Genomic DNA, 18,919 nt, shown 5'->3' with positions numbered 1-18,919 from the left:
ACTGATGTAAAGAATAAGGTTTGTATCATATATATACCATTTAAAGTCGCCTAAGATGCTCTGATTAACAATTTCTAACTTGTGCACAAGTTTAGCTGAACAGAGCTAACTGTTTATGACGTCATAAACTGTATTGTGACGATTGCAGTGCCCGTTTTTTTCGCATTGTTTGCACATAATAAGCGGATAAAAAGCCTGGCGCATATGGTTACTAGACTGGTAATCTTTTTTCCAGTCCCACGAAATCTGTTTTAGCAGTTTGAAAATCAAAATATTTAGCAAAATAGATTGCGGCCGCAGGTTGTGCACCCCTGCGCAAAATTATTACATAGTATGTTTTCAGCTTTATGCAAATACGTTTGTTCATGATTGTACAAACAGTGGTTGAAACGCTACAAATTATGGGTCCCCTTCCTTGAAGGGGACACATCTTGATTTTACTCGATTTCTTTTTTTTTTTTTTCTTCCCTGAAGTTTGTCCACCCCATTTTGCCCTGAAATGTTTGATGGATTTGGATGAAACTTTCACAGATGGTAGATATGGTTATGTAGATGTGCCATTTGTTTTGTTTGACTCGATAGCCCCAGTGTTTACCCCACTAGCCCCCTAAAATGGGTAAATTTTGAACAATGTCCGAATTGGATGAAATTTGGACAGTTTGTTCATTGGGCCATTTTAGGGCATCGTTTGTTGTGTTTCACCCTGTAGCCCCAATATTTACCCCACTAGCCCCCTAAAATGGGTGATTTTTTAAACAATGTCCGAATTGGATGAAATTTGGACAGTTTGTTCATTGTGCCATTTTAGGGCATCGTTTGTTGTGTTTTACCCTGTAGCCCCAATATTTACCCCACTAGCCCCCTAAAATGGGTGATTGTTTAAACAATGTCCGAATTGGATGAAATTTGGACAGTTTGTTCATTGGGCCTTTTTAGGGCATCGTTTGTTGTGTTTCACCCTGTAGCCCCAATATTTACCCCACTAGCCCCCTAAAATGGGTGATTTTTTAAACAATGTCCGAATTGGATGAAATTCGGAGTTTGTTCATTGGGCCATTTTAGGGCATCGTTTGTTGTGTTTTACCCTGTAGCCACAATATTTACCCCACTAGCCCCCTAAAATGGGTGATTTTTTAAACAATGTCCGAATTGGATGAAATTTGGACAGTTTGTTCATTGTGCCATTTTAGGGCATCATTTGTTGTGTTTTACCCTGTAGCCTCAATATTTACCCCACTAGACTCCAAAAGTGGGTGATTTTTTAAACAATGTCCGATTTGAATACAATTTGGACAGTTTTTTCATTATGCTATTTTAGGGCATCGATTATTGTGTTTCACCATGTAGCCCAATATTTACTGCTTAAGCCACCTATTGTTTATAAAACGTCCGATTTGGATGAATTTTTGAGTTTTTTAAATTTGGCATTTGTAGCTGTCGAATATTGTGTTTCACCCTGCAGCCCTAATATTTACCCTACCAGTACCAACCCCCCAAAATGGGTGAATTAATCAACAATACATTTTGACAGTTTGTATAATATGCCGTTTTGAGATGTCAGTGTTTTATGCTATTTAGGCACACAAACTTATAACAATGTCTCAATTGCATGAGATTTGGACAGTTTGTAATTTACATAACTTCTTTTTTTAAGTAACACTGCCAATCACTGTGTTTGACTTTATAGCAACGTTTCTTATGGTTGTCTGTTTACAACTTTGCGGTTTTGGGGACCCATGAGTTTCTGCCTGCAGAAACAAATCAAGATTATAAAAAATGTTGGCTAATATGGGACCCAATAAAAATAAATATAGAGAATATATTACAGTTTGCAGAATAGATTGTAGTGTATATGCTATGGTAAAATGTGCTAAGCCACCCTTCTAGTTTCTCCAGCGGTTTCCCAAAATTTGGAAATGGCTATTTTTTGGTATTTAAATGAAACACTTGCGGTCTCTTGAAACTACTTAGCGGTCACCCAAACCAAACCTTAAAAAAACCCTGATCGTGCGGGTACAGATACTGCACATGGTATTGGTATCGGCAAGTCACACCCCCGGTATTTTTAAAACTCTGCGCCTGTGCTCATAGTACTATTCAGCGTTACTCGGAAACATTTGGCGGGCCGCATGAACTCCTTTGCCGGGCCGTAGTTTGCCCACCCCTGATCTAGACCATCATCATTTCGCCGAAATGGTAAGTGCGAAAATTGTTAATAAGCGTTACGCACCACTGCGTACAGTTTCCAAAAATTTTTTTTTAAACCATAGAGAGTGGTCAAGGTACGTACAAATCGACATTTTGAGGTATGGGAGAAAACGATTCAGCTTGTAAAGTCACATTTCTGGTCTCAAACAGTATTTTCCAATGAAATGACTTTAACCGATACTTGTTTACGTAGGTCGCTTACGTAGGATATACAAATGCATACATCGCTAATCCAATGTTACGATGAAATAAAAAGACATTCCGAGCCTAATATTTTTCTATAAATTGGCACAGATGTACGTTAGAGCAAGAAGTTTCAGTTTGTAAAGTCACATTTCTGGTCTCAAACAGTATTTGCCAACGAAATGACTTTAACCGATACTTGTTTACGTAGGTCGCACATATACAAATGCATACATCGCTAAGTCAATGTTACGAAACAAATAAAAAGACTATCCGAGCCTAATATTTTTCTATAAATTGGCACAGATGTACGTTAGAGCAAGAAGTTTCACCTCGTAGAGTCACATTTCTGGTCTCAAACAGTATGTCTTTTTATTTGTTTCGTAACATTGGCTTAGCGATGTATGCATTTGTATATGGGCGACCTACGTAAACAAGTATCGGTTAAAGTCATTTCACTGGAAAATACTGTTTGAGACCAGAAATGTGACTTTACAAGCTGAATCGTTTTCTCCCATACCTCAAAATGTCGATTTGTACGTTTTGGGCCGAAATATCACGATTTTGGTAACTTACACAAAAACGGGAAAAATAAAATATAGCTCATTTTTTTTGGAAAAGCTTTACGTTTCTGAAAATCAAAGTGATATGCGCCAAACTTCGGGGCGGCTGGTTGCAATTTAGTTGAAAATTTTTATGACGGAAAAACGTGGCAGTTTAGGTTTGGCGTTTAAATTTTGGGGTCAAATCTCAACAGATTTGAATGAAACTTGCAGGAAATACAAATAAGGGTCAGTACTTTGCACAGAAAAAATATCTACTCAAAAATACCTAATGGTAAAAATTGATAACCGATTAAATGTTATTACTGCCAAATTACATTTTGGAATAAGTACGATCTTCAGTTTATCTTTTAAAAACGCAAGAAATTGACACTTAAATGCAATGAATCACACACATATGCAATTATGAGGTATTTAGGCTACTATATTGTAAAAATCAAAAGAAAACATTGATTCTGGGCGAAATATTAATCATACGAAACTGAATATTGCCATAACGACCAACCCTTGTCCTACTTTGAGGCGGATTTTTAGCTATTGTGTTCAAACGGGAAAAATGCCACTGACATATTCTTTTTCTGCAGAGCATGCCGTTTTCAAAAAGCCCTAAATCGTTATTCTAACTTCGGGGCCACTGCTCCTAATATTCACTTGAAGTTCATAACTCCCGCATATTGCCGCCGTCCCGCTCGCCAGCAAACATTGACGCGCGACCGATCAAAATGGCCAAAAAGGGTTCACTTTCGACCTCAATATCTCGCCAACCAAACAAGGCTGAACAGAAAAATTCGCACACAATACTTTTCAAGGAATTAACAAGCCAACGATGGCACTCGCTTGAAAAATAATCAAAACCAAAAATATTAATACGCTTATGAATATGACTGCTCAATGCTCTTTACTACGTTTCGCGGGATGAAAGCCACTGCCATATTCTTTTTCTGCAGAGCATGCCGTTTTCAAAAAGCCCTAAATCGTTATTCTAACTTCGGGGCCACTGCTCCTAATATTCACTTGAAGTTCATAACTCCCGCATATTGCCGCCGTCCCGCTCGCCAGCAAACAATGACGCGCGACCGATCAAAATGGCCAAAAAGGGTTCACTTTCGACCTCAATATCTCGCCAACCAAACAAGGCTGAACAGAAAAATTCGCACACAATACTTTTCAAGGAATTAACAAGCCAACGATGGCACTCGCTTGAAAAATAATCAAAACCAAAAATATTAATACGCTTATGAATATGACTGCTTAATGCTCTTCGATACGTTTCGGGGCATAAAAGCCATTGCCATATTCTTTTTCTGCAGAGCATGCCGTTTTCAAAAAGCCCTAAATCGTTATTCTAACTTCGGGGCCACTGCTCCTAATATTCACTTGAAGTTCATAACTCCCGCATATTGCCGCCGTCCCGCTCGCCAGCAAACAATATCTGGCTGTTGCATTAAAGCATCCATGTTTTTATTTTATTTAGGTGTGTGTGTTTTTGACAGTAATTATGATTACCAACAAACTTGGTCTCTGTGAATACTTTTTTGTGGTTTGTTTCTTACATTATTTTACCAAATGGCAACAAAACAATAAAGGTGGGTTAAAAAAGATTTTAAGCCTAAATCAAGAGCCCAAAAAGTATGATGCATTTCCTTAAAAGAAATACATGAAATTATAAGAAATACATGATAAGTAGCAGTACTGCTTATTAGCAATGCCCATCTGTCCTACAATCTGAAAACTTTAAAATCTTCGAATTCATACACCACAAAGTAGCAGTACTGCTTATTAGCAATGCCTATTTGTCCTTGAATCTGAAAGTAGTATTTACGATTTTTTTTTTAATTGAAGGTTTTGTAATTTGTCACTCACAAATTCAGGTGTGGGAAGTTAGCACCTTCGGTGATAATTTCAATTTTTTACTATATGGACATTTAATCTTAACCAAATCAGTTTCCTCTGCTTTTGCATCTGGTGTTGCAGCAAGGTATGGCTGTTGGTTGTCAATAAACAGACCTGCTGGACTCATGTGGATATTTTTTGTTTTGCTGAACAAAGTAAGTGCCCTTTTTTCATACATTTTGCCATGGCATATTGCTTCTGTGGACAGTGCAAACTTAGAGTCACATAGTTTTGCATATTTCTTCTTTCAGTTGCCAAAATAATATCCCTAAATTTTGGTGATGTTATGCGAAACTTTCATTGGTTAACATTTCTTGCACTTACTTTGTTCCGTTGTGTTTCATTAAATTTTTTAATTTGTAGAAAACAAGGTTGACAAGTCACCACTATACAGTACATGTAATAAATAAAGTGAGTAATTACTTTTCAATTGTTTTGTAGGGTGGTGAAACGTTTGAAGCTGATCTGTACAACTTTTCTTAACAGATAGCTCTTCTGTGATGTGAAATTTGGAAACCATAAGAGCTATGGCTGCTAGATGTTTGCATGTAGCAACAAGCCCTCTTCTTGCTGCACTCATTCTGAATTTACAATTTCTCCACTGTTTTCCAGTTTCATTTTGACATTATATAAAACATTTTTTTCAGTGAAGCATGTACAATGCCACTTAAACAAAACTCAGATAAACATTTCAGACTAGGCGTCCTTTCACAATAGCCTTCACATTACTGTTGGAAATTTTATCACATGTGGACTTGAAATGAAAATAAACTTTCACTTGTTTCTCAGTTGTGTGTGGTATTTGGTCCAAGCTGGTTATTTTAGTAAACCCTACTTTGTGCCACTGTTACTCAGAGCTGCTACCTACATTCTCCATCAAGCTCACAGCACAAGTGAAGTTGTCATTCCTATGATAAGCCTGAAGTCTGTCTAGTAGTTATGCAGAGGAAAAAACAAAAAGCTATTGCAAAAAAACACAGAAATACAACGCATCTTAAAATTAAATCCACATTCTTGCCATTTGTTTTGGCACATATTTAACTCAGATTATAATCTGTATGTTGTCCATATAGAATAGTCCATTTTTAATTGATTTATGTTGGCAAATAACAGTGTTTTATGGTAAAAATATGACGGAGTGGAGTTGTTTTGAGGCTTCTAAATTTGCGCGCGTTTGTGCCGTTACGACAACTGTTGCGTGGCGACACCATGCGGAAATTTCGACCCTTAACTGCCCCATTTGTCGAATTTGAATCATCTATACTTGTCCAAGTCAATTTTTGAATCAATACCATAACTGAACCCCTCATTCAAATATATAGCGTTTGTGGACAATTTTATCGGAGTGTGTTCATAACTTTACAAAGGTTATCCAGAAATATAACGATTCCTAAAAAAACATTACAATATATATGGTTGCGATAGTTTTGTAAATGTTTTTGTATTTGAACAGTTACTTTTGAAGAGTGTTGGCAAATATGATAAAATGCAAACTTATAGGCTAAAATATCCAGAAATCGATTGTCGCATGGAATTTGAGTAAAAGTACATTATTTTAACATAAGGCGTACAGAATAATTTTTGTCTCTTACGTTCAAAGAACGAAAAGCTAATCTGTTTTTGCTGTTAATTTGTCGGACCAAAGAGATCATAAACCATGAGATGAAACTCGGGCTTGTCACGTGACTATTTGCATTGTTAAGCTGAATTTAGTTTCGTACGCCGTTCCGCTTCAGTGCATAGAAGTTTTGCACGTTTTTCGCTGAAATTGTATGTACTTGATAGCAGACTGCAAGTTAATAATAAATGCAATAATCGGTCGTCAGGCGTTAGGATTTAATTGCTGGCCAAAGAATGATTTTATATTTGTCTTATAGTTGTAGAATTTTTATAAAATCTATAAAAACTGCGATATAAGGTGGCTATATAATGTGAAACGAGAGACAAAGTTTCACTGGGTCACTGGGTTGTTTTTCTACAATAAAGCATCTCAGGTATTATGACAAAGTTTTTCAGTTGAGACATTTATATAGAGTGGTTTATTACGCATATAAAGTGACAAGAATGTGGCAAAATTCACATGTGGTAGTTTCAAATTAGAGAAAATGAAGTTACCTTGCAATGCAATTTGTACATTTTTTAACATCCTTTAGTGTGGCTTGTTTCACAAGATATTTAACAGAAAGATGGATTTACCACGTGTTCAGTACGGACAAAGCCATGCACTTTGCCACTGTAGAACTTGTTTTGTTTTTTATTATTATTTTTATAACCAACAAATATATAGTTTGTCAGGCATGTAAGAATAAGAGGGGTTATATTTTTAAGACTTATAAACATTCCATTAACAAACAGTTTTGATTATGAAAACAAAAAATATGACAAGAGTGCATGATAACTGGTTGTTTTTTTATTCAGCATCTTGTATCAAATTTATACTATGGTAATACTGTGTTATTTTTTATTATTTTACAGATACTTCTGTCTTCTGTTGTTGTCAAATCAGATCTAAATATGAACAGTTGGAACATTGTGTGAAGCCTGTCACACAAATGAAATTAAAAGCCATGAACTGTATGATACATACAACATAAGCAAGGCATGTTTAAAATGTTTCATGTAAAACAGAACACTGAACTTTTTACCAGTTTGCACTCATTTCCACACAGAATATCAAGCTTTCACTCAGTGGCTGACTCATGTTGGTAGTGTAAAAACTGTGCTTCATGGACTAAGTGCCTCATGGTGATATCCCTGGCATGCAACTTCTCAATATGGCTGTCTTTTCCTCTAAACTGGCACTCACTCCAAGTTCAGAATAAACAACAAACAAACACTTGTTGAACCTGGTCAACTTTTAAGTACAAATTAACTTTGACGTACTGTTATACTCCTTTAAGGCTGTTAAAGAGCCTGAACGCTTTTAAAATGCAAGTTTGAATCACTTTCTTTTGTGCTGGTTGTTGCCTAAAACTTTCTTAACATTGTTTACTGTTAATGGGTTTTGTTGCTGTCTTCCAAGAAATAGAGCAAAAAACATAAACAATTAAATGGTTAAAAAAACAAATACAAACTTCAGTGTCTGACAGCTGTGAGATTCACGAATCCACTCTTTTTTGAGCAGCTTTAAATCTGTTGGTCCAGCCTATATGTATGTACAATATTTTTTTGTTTAGAAACTGAGATATTTTTTTATCTTTTGCAAGTAACATTAAATAGGCCTATTTGACATAATGTGGCATACAACAGAGTTTAGACACGTTTAATGTAAAATTAAAGTAATTGAACTTTTTCGCCCTGTTAGAGCTCATCAGACTGCCTGGCAGGCAATGAAAGTTCAAGAATGGTGCAGAATTGCAGAAAGATTATGAAAATTATTTATGAAAGTCATTTTGCACGAAAGTTATATTTTTCCACGAAATTTTGCTTTTTTTCGAAAAAACCTTAAGCATGTAAACACAAAACTTAAGCAAAGACCTAATTCGCTTTATGTTCACAAAGCATTTTTTTCATAGTTTCGTAATATGGATTGAGTCTTTTTGCTTTGTTGTATGCAAGCGTGTATGCACTGAAATAAGCAGTGGCTGTCTAAGTGAAATCAAGGTTTTTCGCCACCTCGTCCGTAAAAAAGTGCGAATAAACGAAACTAAACTACATTTAGTACCACCATACTGCCATGGGCAATTTTTTTCTGCCTCTCGCACTAAATTCGAAACATGCGATGATAATTACAAACACATATGGCTCGTTTTGCGCACTTAACTATAGCAAACTACAAACAAAATGTTGAACAAACCTCTAGTTTGCTATAGTTAAGTGCTCAAAACGAGCCATATGTGTTTGTAATAAAACGAATTAGGTCTTTGCTTAAGTTTTCAAAACGTAATTCTTTATTTGTTTATTTTTGCAAAACTAAAACTTTATGCCAAAGAATAAAGTTGTTTATTACCTTATTGTTTTAAAAGATATATATTTTTTGCTAAACAAGAAAAGTTATGATTGATTTCACGCTTGAGTGAGCAATCAGTTACCTCTCTAGTATTAAGTGCTCTATGATGCAACTATCCCTCTCACAATTGGTTATGTTTAGTTTTGTGAGGGTGTATATTCAAACCAAAGACGATTTGATTTGCAACAAATACAAAAAAAAACACTGGTAACAGTATTTTTCATTTAAAAATTGATGATTTTATGAAACGTTTACAAGACTATAGCATAACTTTGTGGCACCGCTTTAGTTTTTTGTCCCTTTGTCAACAAACGCACCTTCAGAAAATTTACTTTGGCTTAAGTAAACTAAGCAAGGTAATCGGCTTATGACGGTTCAGTTATTTCCAACAACCTTGGTAGCTGTGTGCAGTCTGATACTGAGACGAAATGTTCTTTTCTGTACATTTACAAAATGGTACTTTCTGTTGAAGAATTACAACAGAGTTAAAGTGGAGCTAATTGAGTTAAATTTTGCATTCTTATTGCGTCAGTGATGACTTCGACACTCCGTAACGTCATAGATGACATCATAAGGATGATGCAATTCCGCTGAAACAGCAAGTAGGTTTCGAATATAAAACGGGATGCGTAAGTTGTTGCCGCATTTCGCGTTGAGCCGACTGGGACTACTGAAAACCGAGATTTGAAAAATGATGCGTGTATAACTTAAATTAGGAGGCTGGCAAGTTCTATGAGTATACGATTGCTTTGCAAATAAAAGTTGTTCAGTGAAGTGTTGGTCTGCCCTATTGGCATCGCTTACTCCTCCGCTCTCTCTTTTTTGCTCTTGTTCGCGCGTGAGGCGTGACCGACAAAACATCGTTTCTTAGCCGATGTCACATGTTAACTTACATTTAGTAACAATGTTCCTCTTAAAAACAGAAGTAAAGCGTTTGCAAGCACCTTTTTTGTACTTTTTACACGTTTTGTTCTAAATTCAACTTTATGGTATTTCTTTTTCAGAAAGCTGTAGCAACATGAATGTAATAAACTTTTTATCAGCTGAGTTAACTCTAACTCAGGCAGTTTTAACTTTGCTGGTGTTCTTGGTGACGTTCTACTGGTATCGCAGGCCAAAAAACTCTCCACCTGGACCACGTGGTATACCATTTCTTGGAGTTGTTCCTTGGGTTGGAAAGTATCCTGAGCGAGTTTTCGCCAAATGGAGCAAATCGTACGGGCCTATTATGTCAGTGCGAATGGGTAAAGCAGACTGGGTTGTGCTCAACGATTATGACAGCATTCAGGAAGTAAGACTTATGCACAAATAAAATCAGCCTTACAGTTTGATTTAATTCATAACAAATTACAAAGATACTGGTTTCAGGCGTTGGTAAAAAGGAAGGAAATATTCTCCGATCGACCAAAAATACCCGCTTTGGAACAAATCCACCAAAATCATGGAGTTGTGTTTATTGATGGGCCGAAGTGGAAATCCCAACGAAAATTTGGCCTTAGCACTCTGCGGGGGTAAGTTTCAAATCACAATAAATACATGCCATTGCTGCCATACGTTGTCCACAAAAACAAGTAAATAATAAACCTGATAATACGTAAAAAATATTCATGGCACTTGTATTCAACTAAAAACAAATTGCATTCCATTTAAAATTTCCAAAGATTTGGAGTCGGCAAGCGTAGTATGGAAGAACGTGTTCAGGAGGAAGTCGAATATTTGTGCAAAACGATACAGGAAAACGAAGGAAAACCTTTTGATATACTGGTATTATATCTTTGTTTGTTAAAAGGGTGCAAAATTGTATCTACTTTGTACTATTTTAAAGGATAAACTCACCAATGCAGTATCTAATAACATCTGCAGTGTAGTTTGTGGAAAACGGTTTGGATATGATGACAAGTTGTTCACCGAGGTTACAGCTCGACTGAGTGGAAGGTACGTGACTCTGCCATCTTTATCCTACCTCATAGTTGGTAGCTTTGTCAGTTTTTAGCGTTACAGCACTAACAGCACAAACTTCGAAGGCTGAAATGAGTTGAATGTTGTCACAAGTATAAAGACCCTGTGTACATCAAACAAGAACATAATAGTATTCTAATAACGTCTCGAGGTTTTAAGATATTCTGTTTTAAACAAAGTATTATGTTTTTAACCTCCGTAAAAGAAGAAAGAACGTCTAACTCTAAACTCTATTTAGCCCGTAGTTGGATAGTAGGTGTTCGTAGAATCAACACTCCCTGCTTTTCAAAGGAACTGTTTAACGCTTTGCATTTACCAACATAACCGTATGGTTTGCGTTTTAACAGTTTTGTTGATCCAATTACAAGCCTCACGTTAAACATTCTTATCTTTGTGCCTGCTCTGATGAAAGTTCCTCCATTTTCATGGATTAATGGACAGTTTATGAATGACGTGCGTTTTATATTGGGTAAGTGATCCAATACACTCTAAAATGCAAAAAAGTTTTAAACGTTTTTTTTCATGCAGACTTCTTGAAGCAAGTGATAGCTGAGCACAAATTGACGTTTGACAAAGAAAATCCTCGTGATTTTATTGATGCCTTTATCCAAGAAATGGACGCGGGAAAAGATAATCACTTTACGGTTAGGAGATTATTTGAATTTCGTAAACGTAATTGGGTTTTTAGTTTTTTGTGTTTGGCACCAGATGGTTTGTTTACAGTTTACACAGTGGTTTCTAAACTGCTGATGACTGTAAAGTATGCGTTTAAATTCGTTACAAACGTACTTACAAACAGGGAGTCGAACTGGAACTGAACCCGAACCCGCGAACCGGTTTGAGCGGTTAATTTCATTTAACCCGAACCGAACCCGAACCGCTAATTACGATTTCCTAAAAACCCGGACCGGAGTTGAACCCAATATTTTGTTTGGTGTTGAACCCGAACCGGAACCGAACCAGTAAAAAATGCAGTCTGTTTAATATTTTGTGATTTTTTTAGAACAGCGCACTGAAGAATACGCGAGATTGGGCGTGTCAAAAATTAACAGTGCACGGTCAAAATTCTTTAGGAGTTTGATAAGGCCAGGTAGATGTAGGTTGGAATGAACTTAAAACGAATGGAAATTTGAACCGGTTTAAAAGCCGCAAACCGGTTCGAACCGAATAATTTGCCCAAACCGGAACAAAACCCGAACCCGAAAATATCCATTTTTAAAAACCGGAACCGAACCCGAACCCTTAAAAAACAAAACGAAGCGAACCCGAACCGAACCTGAACCCGTATGACAAGCGGTTCGACTCCCTGCTTACAAAGCAATCCATGGGTTTAAATAACCACAAATATTTTTATATGTATCTGTAATGCACCAAATGGAATAAATTATTTTGGACCGAAAAAAAAATACTCGACAGTTTGGACCCATAAATTTTGCCGAATCAACCGAATAATTAGCAACATCACGCGACCTCGCACGCTACATAACAACGTAAAATTTTTCTACCAGGCAAAGAGAGATATTTATTTAAAAAAATTACTAGGAAAATGTTGTTTGGAAACCACCGTATTAACGTTGTCGTTTCCGAAACCTATTACAAATGTATTTTACAAATATTTTGTGTTGGGATCAGGAAACCCAGTTGCTGCAATTTGTACGGGATTTGTTTGTGGCTGGAACTGAAACTACAACAAGTACTTTACGATGGTCGTTCCTTTCCATGATACATTATCCAAACACACAGAGAAAGTTATACGAGGAAATAAGGAAAGTTGTTGGTAAGAAAAAATCAATGACATGTAAGTTATATTGTACCTTTAACTGATTGAAACACAATTTCGACAGGGGCCGAAGCAGTTGTGACGATGCAGCATAAAGCAGACATGCCCTACACATCAGCCTTTATCGAAGAGATTTACAGGTTTAGGACGCTTGTGCCACTTAACGTTCCTCACATGAATAATGATGACGTCACAATCGGTGGATACTTTATTCCTAAAAATACTCAGGTAACACTAAATGAGTGTACAGCGCTAAATTACTCAAGTACACAAATTTAAAAAGATATGTATCGTTTCTGCAGATAAGCTCCAATCTATGGGCTGTTCACAACGATCCAAATTATTTCAAAAACCCGGAGTTATTCCAACCTGAGCGACACATCGATGACAAAGGAATGTTTGTCAAGTCAGGTCGAGTAATTCCATTTTCAGTTGGGCCACGTCACTGCTTGGGAGAACAACTGGCCAGGATGGAGGTTTTTATTTTTCTGGTTTCTTTGGTTCAGAAATTCGAGTTTAAGGCAAATCCAAATTGTACCAAGTTACCAGAGATCATCGAGGGTTCTACTGGTGCAACTTTCGTGCCATTGCGGTTCGAGGTTGTTGCCAAGGAAAGATAAATCTGAACTTTGTAGTGTTTTCTTGTATATTCTTATGCCGCAATTTTACTTTTAATTTATAGTTAATCCTTTTCATGATTTGTGTGGTATAACTTATCCTTATTTCTAAGATTTGTCCTTATTTTCAAGAGCTATGTCTTAGAAAAGTTCATTGTCCTTATTTCTAAGAAATGTCCTTATTTTTGACTTGAGTCCTTCTTTTGTCTTATTTTCAACAATTACAAGTCAAATCCCTGCTACAAGTAAAACTAAACCTAGACCTAAGCTGTTGTAGGTTGCACGAAGTATTGTTCACGAACAAAGAGTTGTTGAAACAGATTGTTTCTGGCAAAAAAATATGGCATATGTTATGTCATGGCTCGCAAAAGTGCAAAGATTTGTTCAAAAACGTTTGTTTTAATTCGTATGCAAGTTTAATTTTTTGGTTGTAAAATGACTTGGGACCTACCAAAATTTTTCACGTTTTGAGGTGTGTTGAGCATCATGCCATATCAACCTAATTGTTTCACTCACTTGATGGTTTATGATTCACAATAATTGGGGCAATGGGCCAATTACAACAGTATAAAGTAGGCTACAAGGTGTAAAACTAATAGTTTGCTGGCAGTGCAACCTCTACAACACCACGACAATGCAGTTTGTAAACAATTTTAACTTTGTAAAAAAATTTGACTTTGTAAACAATTTTGACAATTTTTGACCTATTCTAAAAACTTTGACAAAATTTTGACTTTTTTTGACAAGTCAAAAAATATTTGCCCTAGTTATAACAATAACTACTAACTAACACACTTGCTTTTCAGTCATTAATATGGTCATGTATCATTGAAGTACCTTATAGCCACAGTCAGCATTTTCAACATATTCCATTACACGTCACAGATTATAATTGCCACACAAAAAAATAACCATACAGCTTTTTATTTGCATCATAACGACAAATTCAACAACCACATTACATTTGTGTCAGAACTTGTTTATTCAACATCTTTTCTTAATTTTTGTGTACAACTATTAATTGTCTGTAAGTTTCCTAACTGCTAAACTTTTTTTTCAAAATTAATGTTGCTTGTGCAATGGGGCAGTTAAGGGGTCGAAAATTCCGCATGGTGTCGCCACGCAACAGTTATAGTTGTCATAACGGCACAAACGCGCGCAAATTGAAAGGCCTAAATTTCGCATTACTCCGTCAACACAACTCTACTCCGTCATATTTTTACCACTAAACATTGTTATTTGCCAACTTAAATCAACTAAAAATGGATTATTCTAAATGGAAATCTGAGTTAAATAAAAGATGTCCCAAAACAACTGGCAAGAAGGAGGATTTAATTTTAAGATGCGTTGTATTTCTGTTTTTTTGCAATAGCTTCTTGTTTTTTCTCTGCATAACTACTTGTACACAGACTTCAGGCTCATGATAGGAATGACAACTTCACTTGTGCTGTGAGCTTGATGGAGAATGTAGGTAGCAGCTCTGAGTTACAGTGGCACAAAGTAGAGTTTACTCAAATAATCAGCTAGGATCAAATACCACACACAACTGAGGAACAAGTGAAAGTTTATTTTCATTTCAAGTCCACATGTGACAAAATTTCCAACAGTGATGTGAAGGCTATTGTGAAAGAACGCCTAGTCTGAAATGTTTATTTGAGTTTTATTTAAGTGGCATTGTACATGCTTCACTGAAAAAATGTTTCATATAATGTCAAAATAAAACTTGAAAACAGTGGAGAAATTGTAAATTCAGAATGTGAGTGTGCAGCAGGAAGAGGACCTGTTGCTACATGCAAACATCTAGCAGCCACAGCTCTTATGGTTTCCAAATTTCACATCACAGAAGAGCTATCTGTTAAGAAAAGTTATACAGATCAGTTTTAAACATTTCACCACCCTGCAACACAATTGAAAAGTAATCACTCACTTTATTTATTACATGTACTATATAGTGGTGACCTGTAAACCTTGTTTTCTACAAATTAAAAAATTGAATGAAACACAACTGAACAAAGTAAGTGCAAGGAATGTTAACCAATGAAAGTTTCGCATAACAGCACCAAAATTTAGGGATATTATTTTGGCAACTGAAAGAAGAAATATGCAAAACTATGTAACTCTAAGTTTGTACTGTCCACAGGAGCAATATGTCATGGCAAAATGTATGAAAAAAGGGCACTTACTTTGTTCAGCAAAACAAAAAATATCCACATGAGTGCGGCAGGTCTGTTTATTGACAACCAACAGCCATACTTTGCTGCAACACCAGATGCAAAGCAAGAGAAAACTGGTTTGGTTAAGATTAAATGTCCATCTAGGGAAAGATTGCAATTATTACCGAAGGTGCTAACTTCCCATATCTGAATTTGTGAGTGACAGCCTTCAATTAAAAAAATCATAAATACTACTTTCAGATTCAGGGACAAATGGGCATTGCTAATAAGCAGTACTGCTACTTTGTGGTGTATGAATTCGAAGATTTTTAAGTTTTCAGATTCAAGGACATTTGGGTATTGCTAATAAGCAGTACTGCTACTTTATGGTGTATACATTTAAAGATGTATTTGTGCAGAAAAATTGCGAATCGGTCATTGGTTTAAGTAATTATATACTAAATGTTTAGTTGATATAACATAAGAATACATTATCATGTACTTTTTGGAAAACACACACACATTGTGCTGGACAGAACTGCCATACCCTTACTGACATACACAAAAAAATGTAACACTTATCTCTAACAATACATTGCCTAACATTTGACCCCATAAAACAAACAAAAATAAGTTTATTTGACAGATGCAGCATAATGAGGCATGGATTGCTTTAATATATTGTATATTTTAGCTATATATTATTTTATATTAAGAGTCCTATGACTCTCTTAACATTGATCCTTTCTGATGCAGTATGCCTATCCTTTAGTTACTACTGAAATATTTTCAAGCTGGCTTTTTCCTTTTAGCATTGTTAGGGATGTTAACAAATATATCAAAGGATGTAAACAAATAGTGCACTCTGATTCCTCAATCTGCCATAATGCTGTCTACGGGTTAAGAAAACTCTGAGACATTTTAGTATAGTACAGAATCTTCTATTACTAGCATATCACTTGTACATCCTCCATGAAAATTACTTAGAAAAGTCACTAGCCCTATTGGTAAAATTCCAACCAGAATCCTTATGGTATTTTTACATGTTGAAAATGTGGAATTTTGAGCTTTAACATTGGTTGGTTTTTTTAATTTTTGTGGCATCTAAAATAACTCTGGTAGCAGGAAACTGCTGTTTAAATTTGGCGATCATTGATTGATCAACAACTTCTCGTGCTGGCCATGTATTTCTTTCATCTGATAGAATAATAGTCACCTTCATTTTCTCATGCAGTTGACTGTTAAGTGGAAATTTATGGCCACCTTTACTTTCCAGGCAAATTGGCACACAATAGTATTGTGACATTGTATCAGCAATATGATTAATTTCTTAAATGTTTCTTTCAAACGTTCGATTTTATCAGACAACAGTAGCCCCGCAATACAAATCCGCCGCTAACTATAACTGTTGCGTGGCGTCATCGTGTGGTCATTTAATATTTTAATTAACTGCCCCTTTGTTTGTTCTGCATTTAATATTGCCTGAATTTCCGTCAGGCATTTAACTTCACAGTGTGAGTAGTTCTTGTTGCTTATTCCTGCATGACATATTTGGAATAGAAGATGTTTTATCCCAGTTTTCTTAACTTTTTATTCAGGTTTTTATTATAAAGGTTAATCGTGACTTTTCAAAGTGTTAGATGACCTTTTTCTTTTTCAAGGTGGTAGATACACTTTCTAATTCAATGATAACTGCAAAAACTGAAGCCCACTTACAGTCATCTTAAAAATTCACGACAAACCTTCAAATTCAAACAAATAAATTAAAACATGGCAAAAAAAACGTTTAACTGTACTCACTGTCTCACTGTCGAACCTAGAATATAGCAAACGGGTTTGGTTTTGGAGCACAATATAGACCCGGAACAGACAACACAACTACAGCGGCCGGTTCACACGCTGCGTGATTGGTGGAGGTGGAGCTGCGCGAGTCGCAGCACCCAGTCGCCTATTTCGCCCGGCATGTAGCTTTTCCAAGTGCGCATGCGCACAAGTGCAAAACGTCATGAAACGTCACGATTCGTCATGAAACTGGAGCTGCAGTTCCACCATAGATAACATATTAATGACATGATTGTTTTTTTCAAAATGAAAAAATGCCGATCAAGGCAGAAATTATACTTATAAAAACTGTACTTAGGAATAAAAAAATAAGTATCATGAAAGTTATCTGTATTGTTGTGGTAGGAATATTAGGTGAAAATATCTAGGGGTGCTGCAGCTCCGCAGCACCCTAGCACGAGTCGCCCCTGCAAGGTAGTAAAACTCAAATATACATAACAAAATCCAAAACGAGCAACGAGAAGGTACAGGACACATAGAACTTCTATTTTAAGAATCCTAGCAACTTTGTTCCCACTCCACGCTGCAGAAAAAAAACATGACTTATACCTACTCTATCGTGATAAAAAAATCGCCACGCTGTCTCGCCCGAAGACCTCATGCAGTGTCCTGTCAGCTGGTCAAAACGCCATTCAAGAAAATGGAAATAACAAAGTATATTCAACGTTTCAAAAGTGACGCTGTAGCCCAGTGGTTCCCAACTTGGGGTTCGCGGATCCCCAAGGGGTCCGTGAGATGGTTTCAGGGAGTCCGTGGAGGCAAACATTTGTAGTAACAACAGTACAATATTTTTTAGTTCCCAAACCTGTATATAAGCGCAAACTGTTTATCGAACCCTTGGATTAGGAAAACTTGTGATTTACCTCCATTGTGACAACACACATTAACACTAGAATTGTTTGTGCTTTGTTTCAAGTATTGTACACTAGAAAATGTATCTCTTTTAGTGCATTGACTGCTACAGTACTGAACTTTTTTGAGATTAAAGGACTGTGAAGGTTGAGTAAAATTCTGCCCCCCCAAAAAAAAGTATAATAACGTATAATGCAGGAAACGAAAAAAGACTAAATTACGTTGGGGGTCCGCGGACCGATAAAATTTATGAAAGGGGTCCGTGACTACAAAAAGGTTGGGAACCACTGCGTAGCCTTTTCTGGTAAAAACTATCGATTGTGTATTTGTTTGTCAGCATAAATTTATAAATTTACACTCACTACGCTTTTTCCGATTTGTTTGCGGCACTATTATTATTTGTTACAACATATAACATACCAACTGTTGTGCCGTAGCAAGCGATGGATGCGCTGCTTAGTACACGCAGTGCAATGTAACGTGTGAAATTACATCTTTTGTGGAAAAAAGCCTACACATCTGTGATAAATTTACACGTTACAGCAGATGGGCAATGAAAGCGATGGTGCGTAAAATAAACCTAAATATCACACTAATATCGAGTAAATATTCCAATGAAAATGGTCTCAGATCATGGCTTCATGATTCGGTAAAGAATCGGTTTCAAAATCTTTCACTTTCTTTGTTTTGTTTTTCAGTGTGTGTTTTTTTTAAATTCGACCAACTTAATGCAGTGGCCACGAAAATTCTAATGACGACACGTGACCAAGTAGAAACAAATGCACGACATTGTGACCTTTATTCATTGATAATGAGTAAATGACATTCTAAATGCCTTTAGCCTACTAACCCTACTGTCACGTTGCCATTGCTGGGCAAACCAGGACAAAGTTCAACCATCATTCAGACTATGTAAATAT

General features: G+C 36.2%; 2 protein-coding genes and 1 long non-coding RNA gene across 5 annotated transcripts; 2 read left to right on the top strand and 1 right to left on the bottom strand.

Annotated features, from left to right (window-relative positions):
• Positions 1-274: 274 nt before the first annotated feature.
• On the top strand, positions 275-5,635 carry LOC145223885 (uncharacterized). 3 transcript variants are annotated; one of them, XM_080090290.1, is made up of 4 exons: positions 275-4,540; positions 4,797-5,002; positions 5,211-5,258; positions 5,334-5,635. In XM_080090290.1, the coding sequence occupies exons 1-4, from the start codon at positions 4,453-4,455 to the stop codon at positions 5,346-5,348; spliced, it is 357 nt and encodes a 118-aa protein (XP_079946416.1). In that variant the 5' UTR covers positions 275-4,452; the 3' UTR covers positions 5,349-5,635. The 3 variants fall into 3 exon arrangements, with proteins under 3 accessions (XP_079946416.1, XP_079946419.1, XP_079946418.1); XM_080090293.1 differs by lacking the exon at positions 5,211-5,258 and having other exon boundaries at positions 4,797-4,932; positions 5,289-5,635; XM_080090292.1 differs by lacking the exon at positions 5,211-5,258 and having other exon boundaries at positions 5,289-5,635.
• Positions 5,636-9,669: 4,034 nt separating this feature from the next.
• LOC145225038 (cytochrome P450 2J4-like) lies at positions 9,670-13,407 on the top strand. The gene is made up of 9 exons (XM_080091681.1): positions 9,670-10,087; positions 10,165-10,307; positions 10,458-10,560; positions 10,622-10,731; positions 11,103-11,224; positions 11,284-11,399; positions 12,388-12,532; positions 12,600-12,763; positions 12,838-13,407. The coding sequence occupies exons 1-9, from the start codon at positions 9,815-9,817 to the stop codon at positions 13,153-13,155; spliced, it is 1,494 nt and encodes a 497-aa protein (XP_079947807.1). The 5' UTR covers positions 9,670-9,814; the 3' UTR covers positions 13,156-13,407.
• Positions 13,408-14,699: 1,292 nt separating this feature from the next.
• Positions 14,700-15,657, bottom strand: LOC145225376 (uncharacterized). Its single transcript, XR_013859876.1, has 2 exons — positions 15,336-15,657; positions 14,700-15,004 (listed from the first exon to the last, which is right to left on the bottom strand). It is a non-coding gene; the product is annotated as an uncharacterized LOC145225376 (long non-coding RNA).
• Positions 15,658-18,919: the final 3,262 nt, after the last annotated feature.

The sequence above is a fragment of the Phallusia mammillata genome, chromosome 4 (assembly GCF_965637545.1).
Source record: "Phallusia mammillata chromosome 4, kaPhaMamm4.hap1.1, whole genome shotgun sequence".
Lineage (NCBI taxonomy): Eukaryota > Metazoa > Chordata > Ascidiacea > Phlebobranchia > Ascidiidae > Phallusia > Phallusia mammillata.
Note: the sequence above shows the minus strand (reverse complement) of the source record. Positions and strands in the feature narration are given on the sequence as shown.

Bases quoted from the DNA above. Each gene is read 5' to 3' on its own strand.
- LOC145225038 (XM_080091681.1), top strand. From the start codon at position 9,815: ATGAATGTAATAAACTTTTTATCAGCTGAGTTAACTCTAACTCAGGCA. The intron at 10,308-10,457 runs GTAAGTTTCAAA...AAATTTCCAAAG, and splicing joins GGCCTTAGCACTCTGCGGGG to ATTTGGAGTCGGCAAGCGTA. The intron at 11,225-11,283 runs GTAAGTGATCCA...TTTTTCATGCAG, and splicing joins TGACGTGCGTTTTATATTGG to ACTTCTTGAAGCAAGTGATA.
- LOC145223885 (XM_080090290.1), top strand. From the start codon at position 4,453: ATGATTACCAACAAACTTGGTCTCTGTGAATACTTTTTTGTGGTTTGT. The intron at 4,541-4,796 runs GTGGGTTAAAAA...TTTTAATTGAAG, and splicing joins ATGGCAACAAAACAATAAAG to GTTTTGTAATTTGTCACTCA. The intron at 5,003-5,210 runs GTAAGTGCCCTT...TTTAATTTGTAG, and splicing joins TTTTTGTTTTGCTGAACAAA to AAAACAAGGTTGACAAGTCA.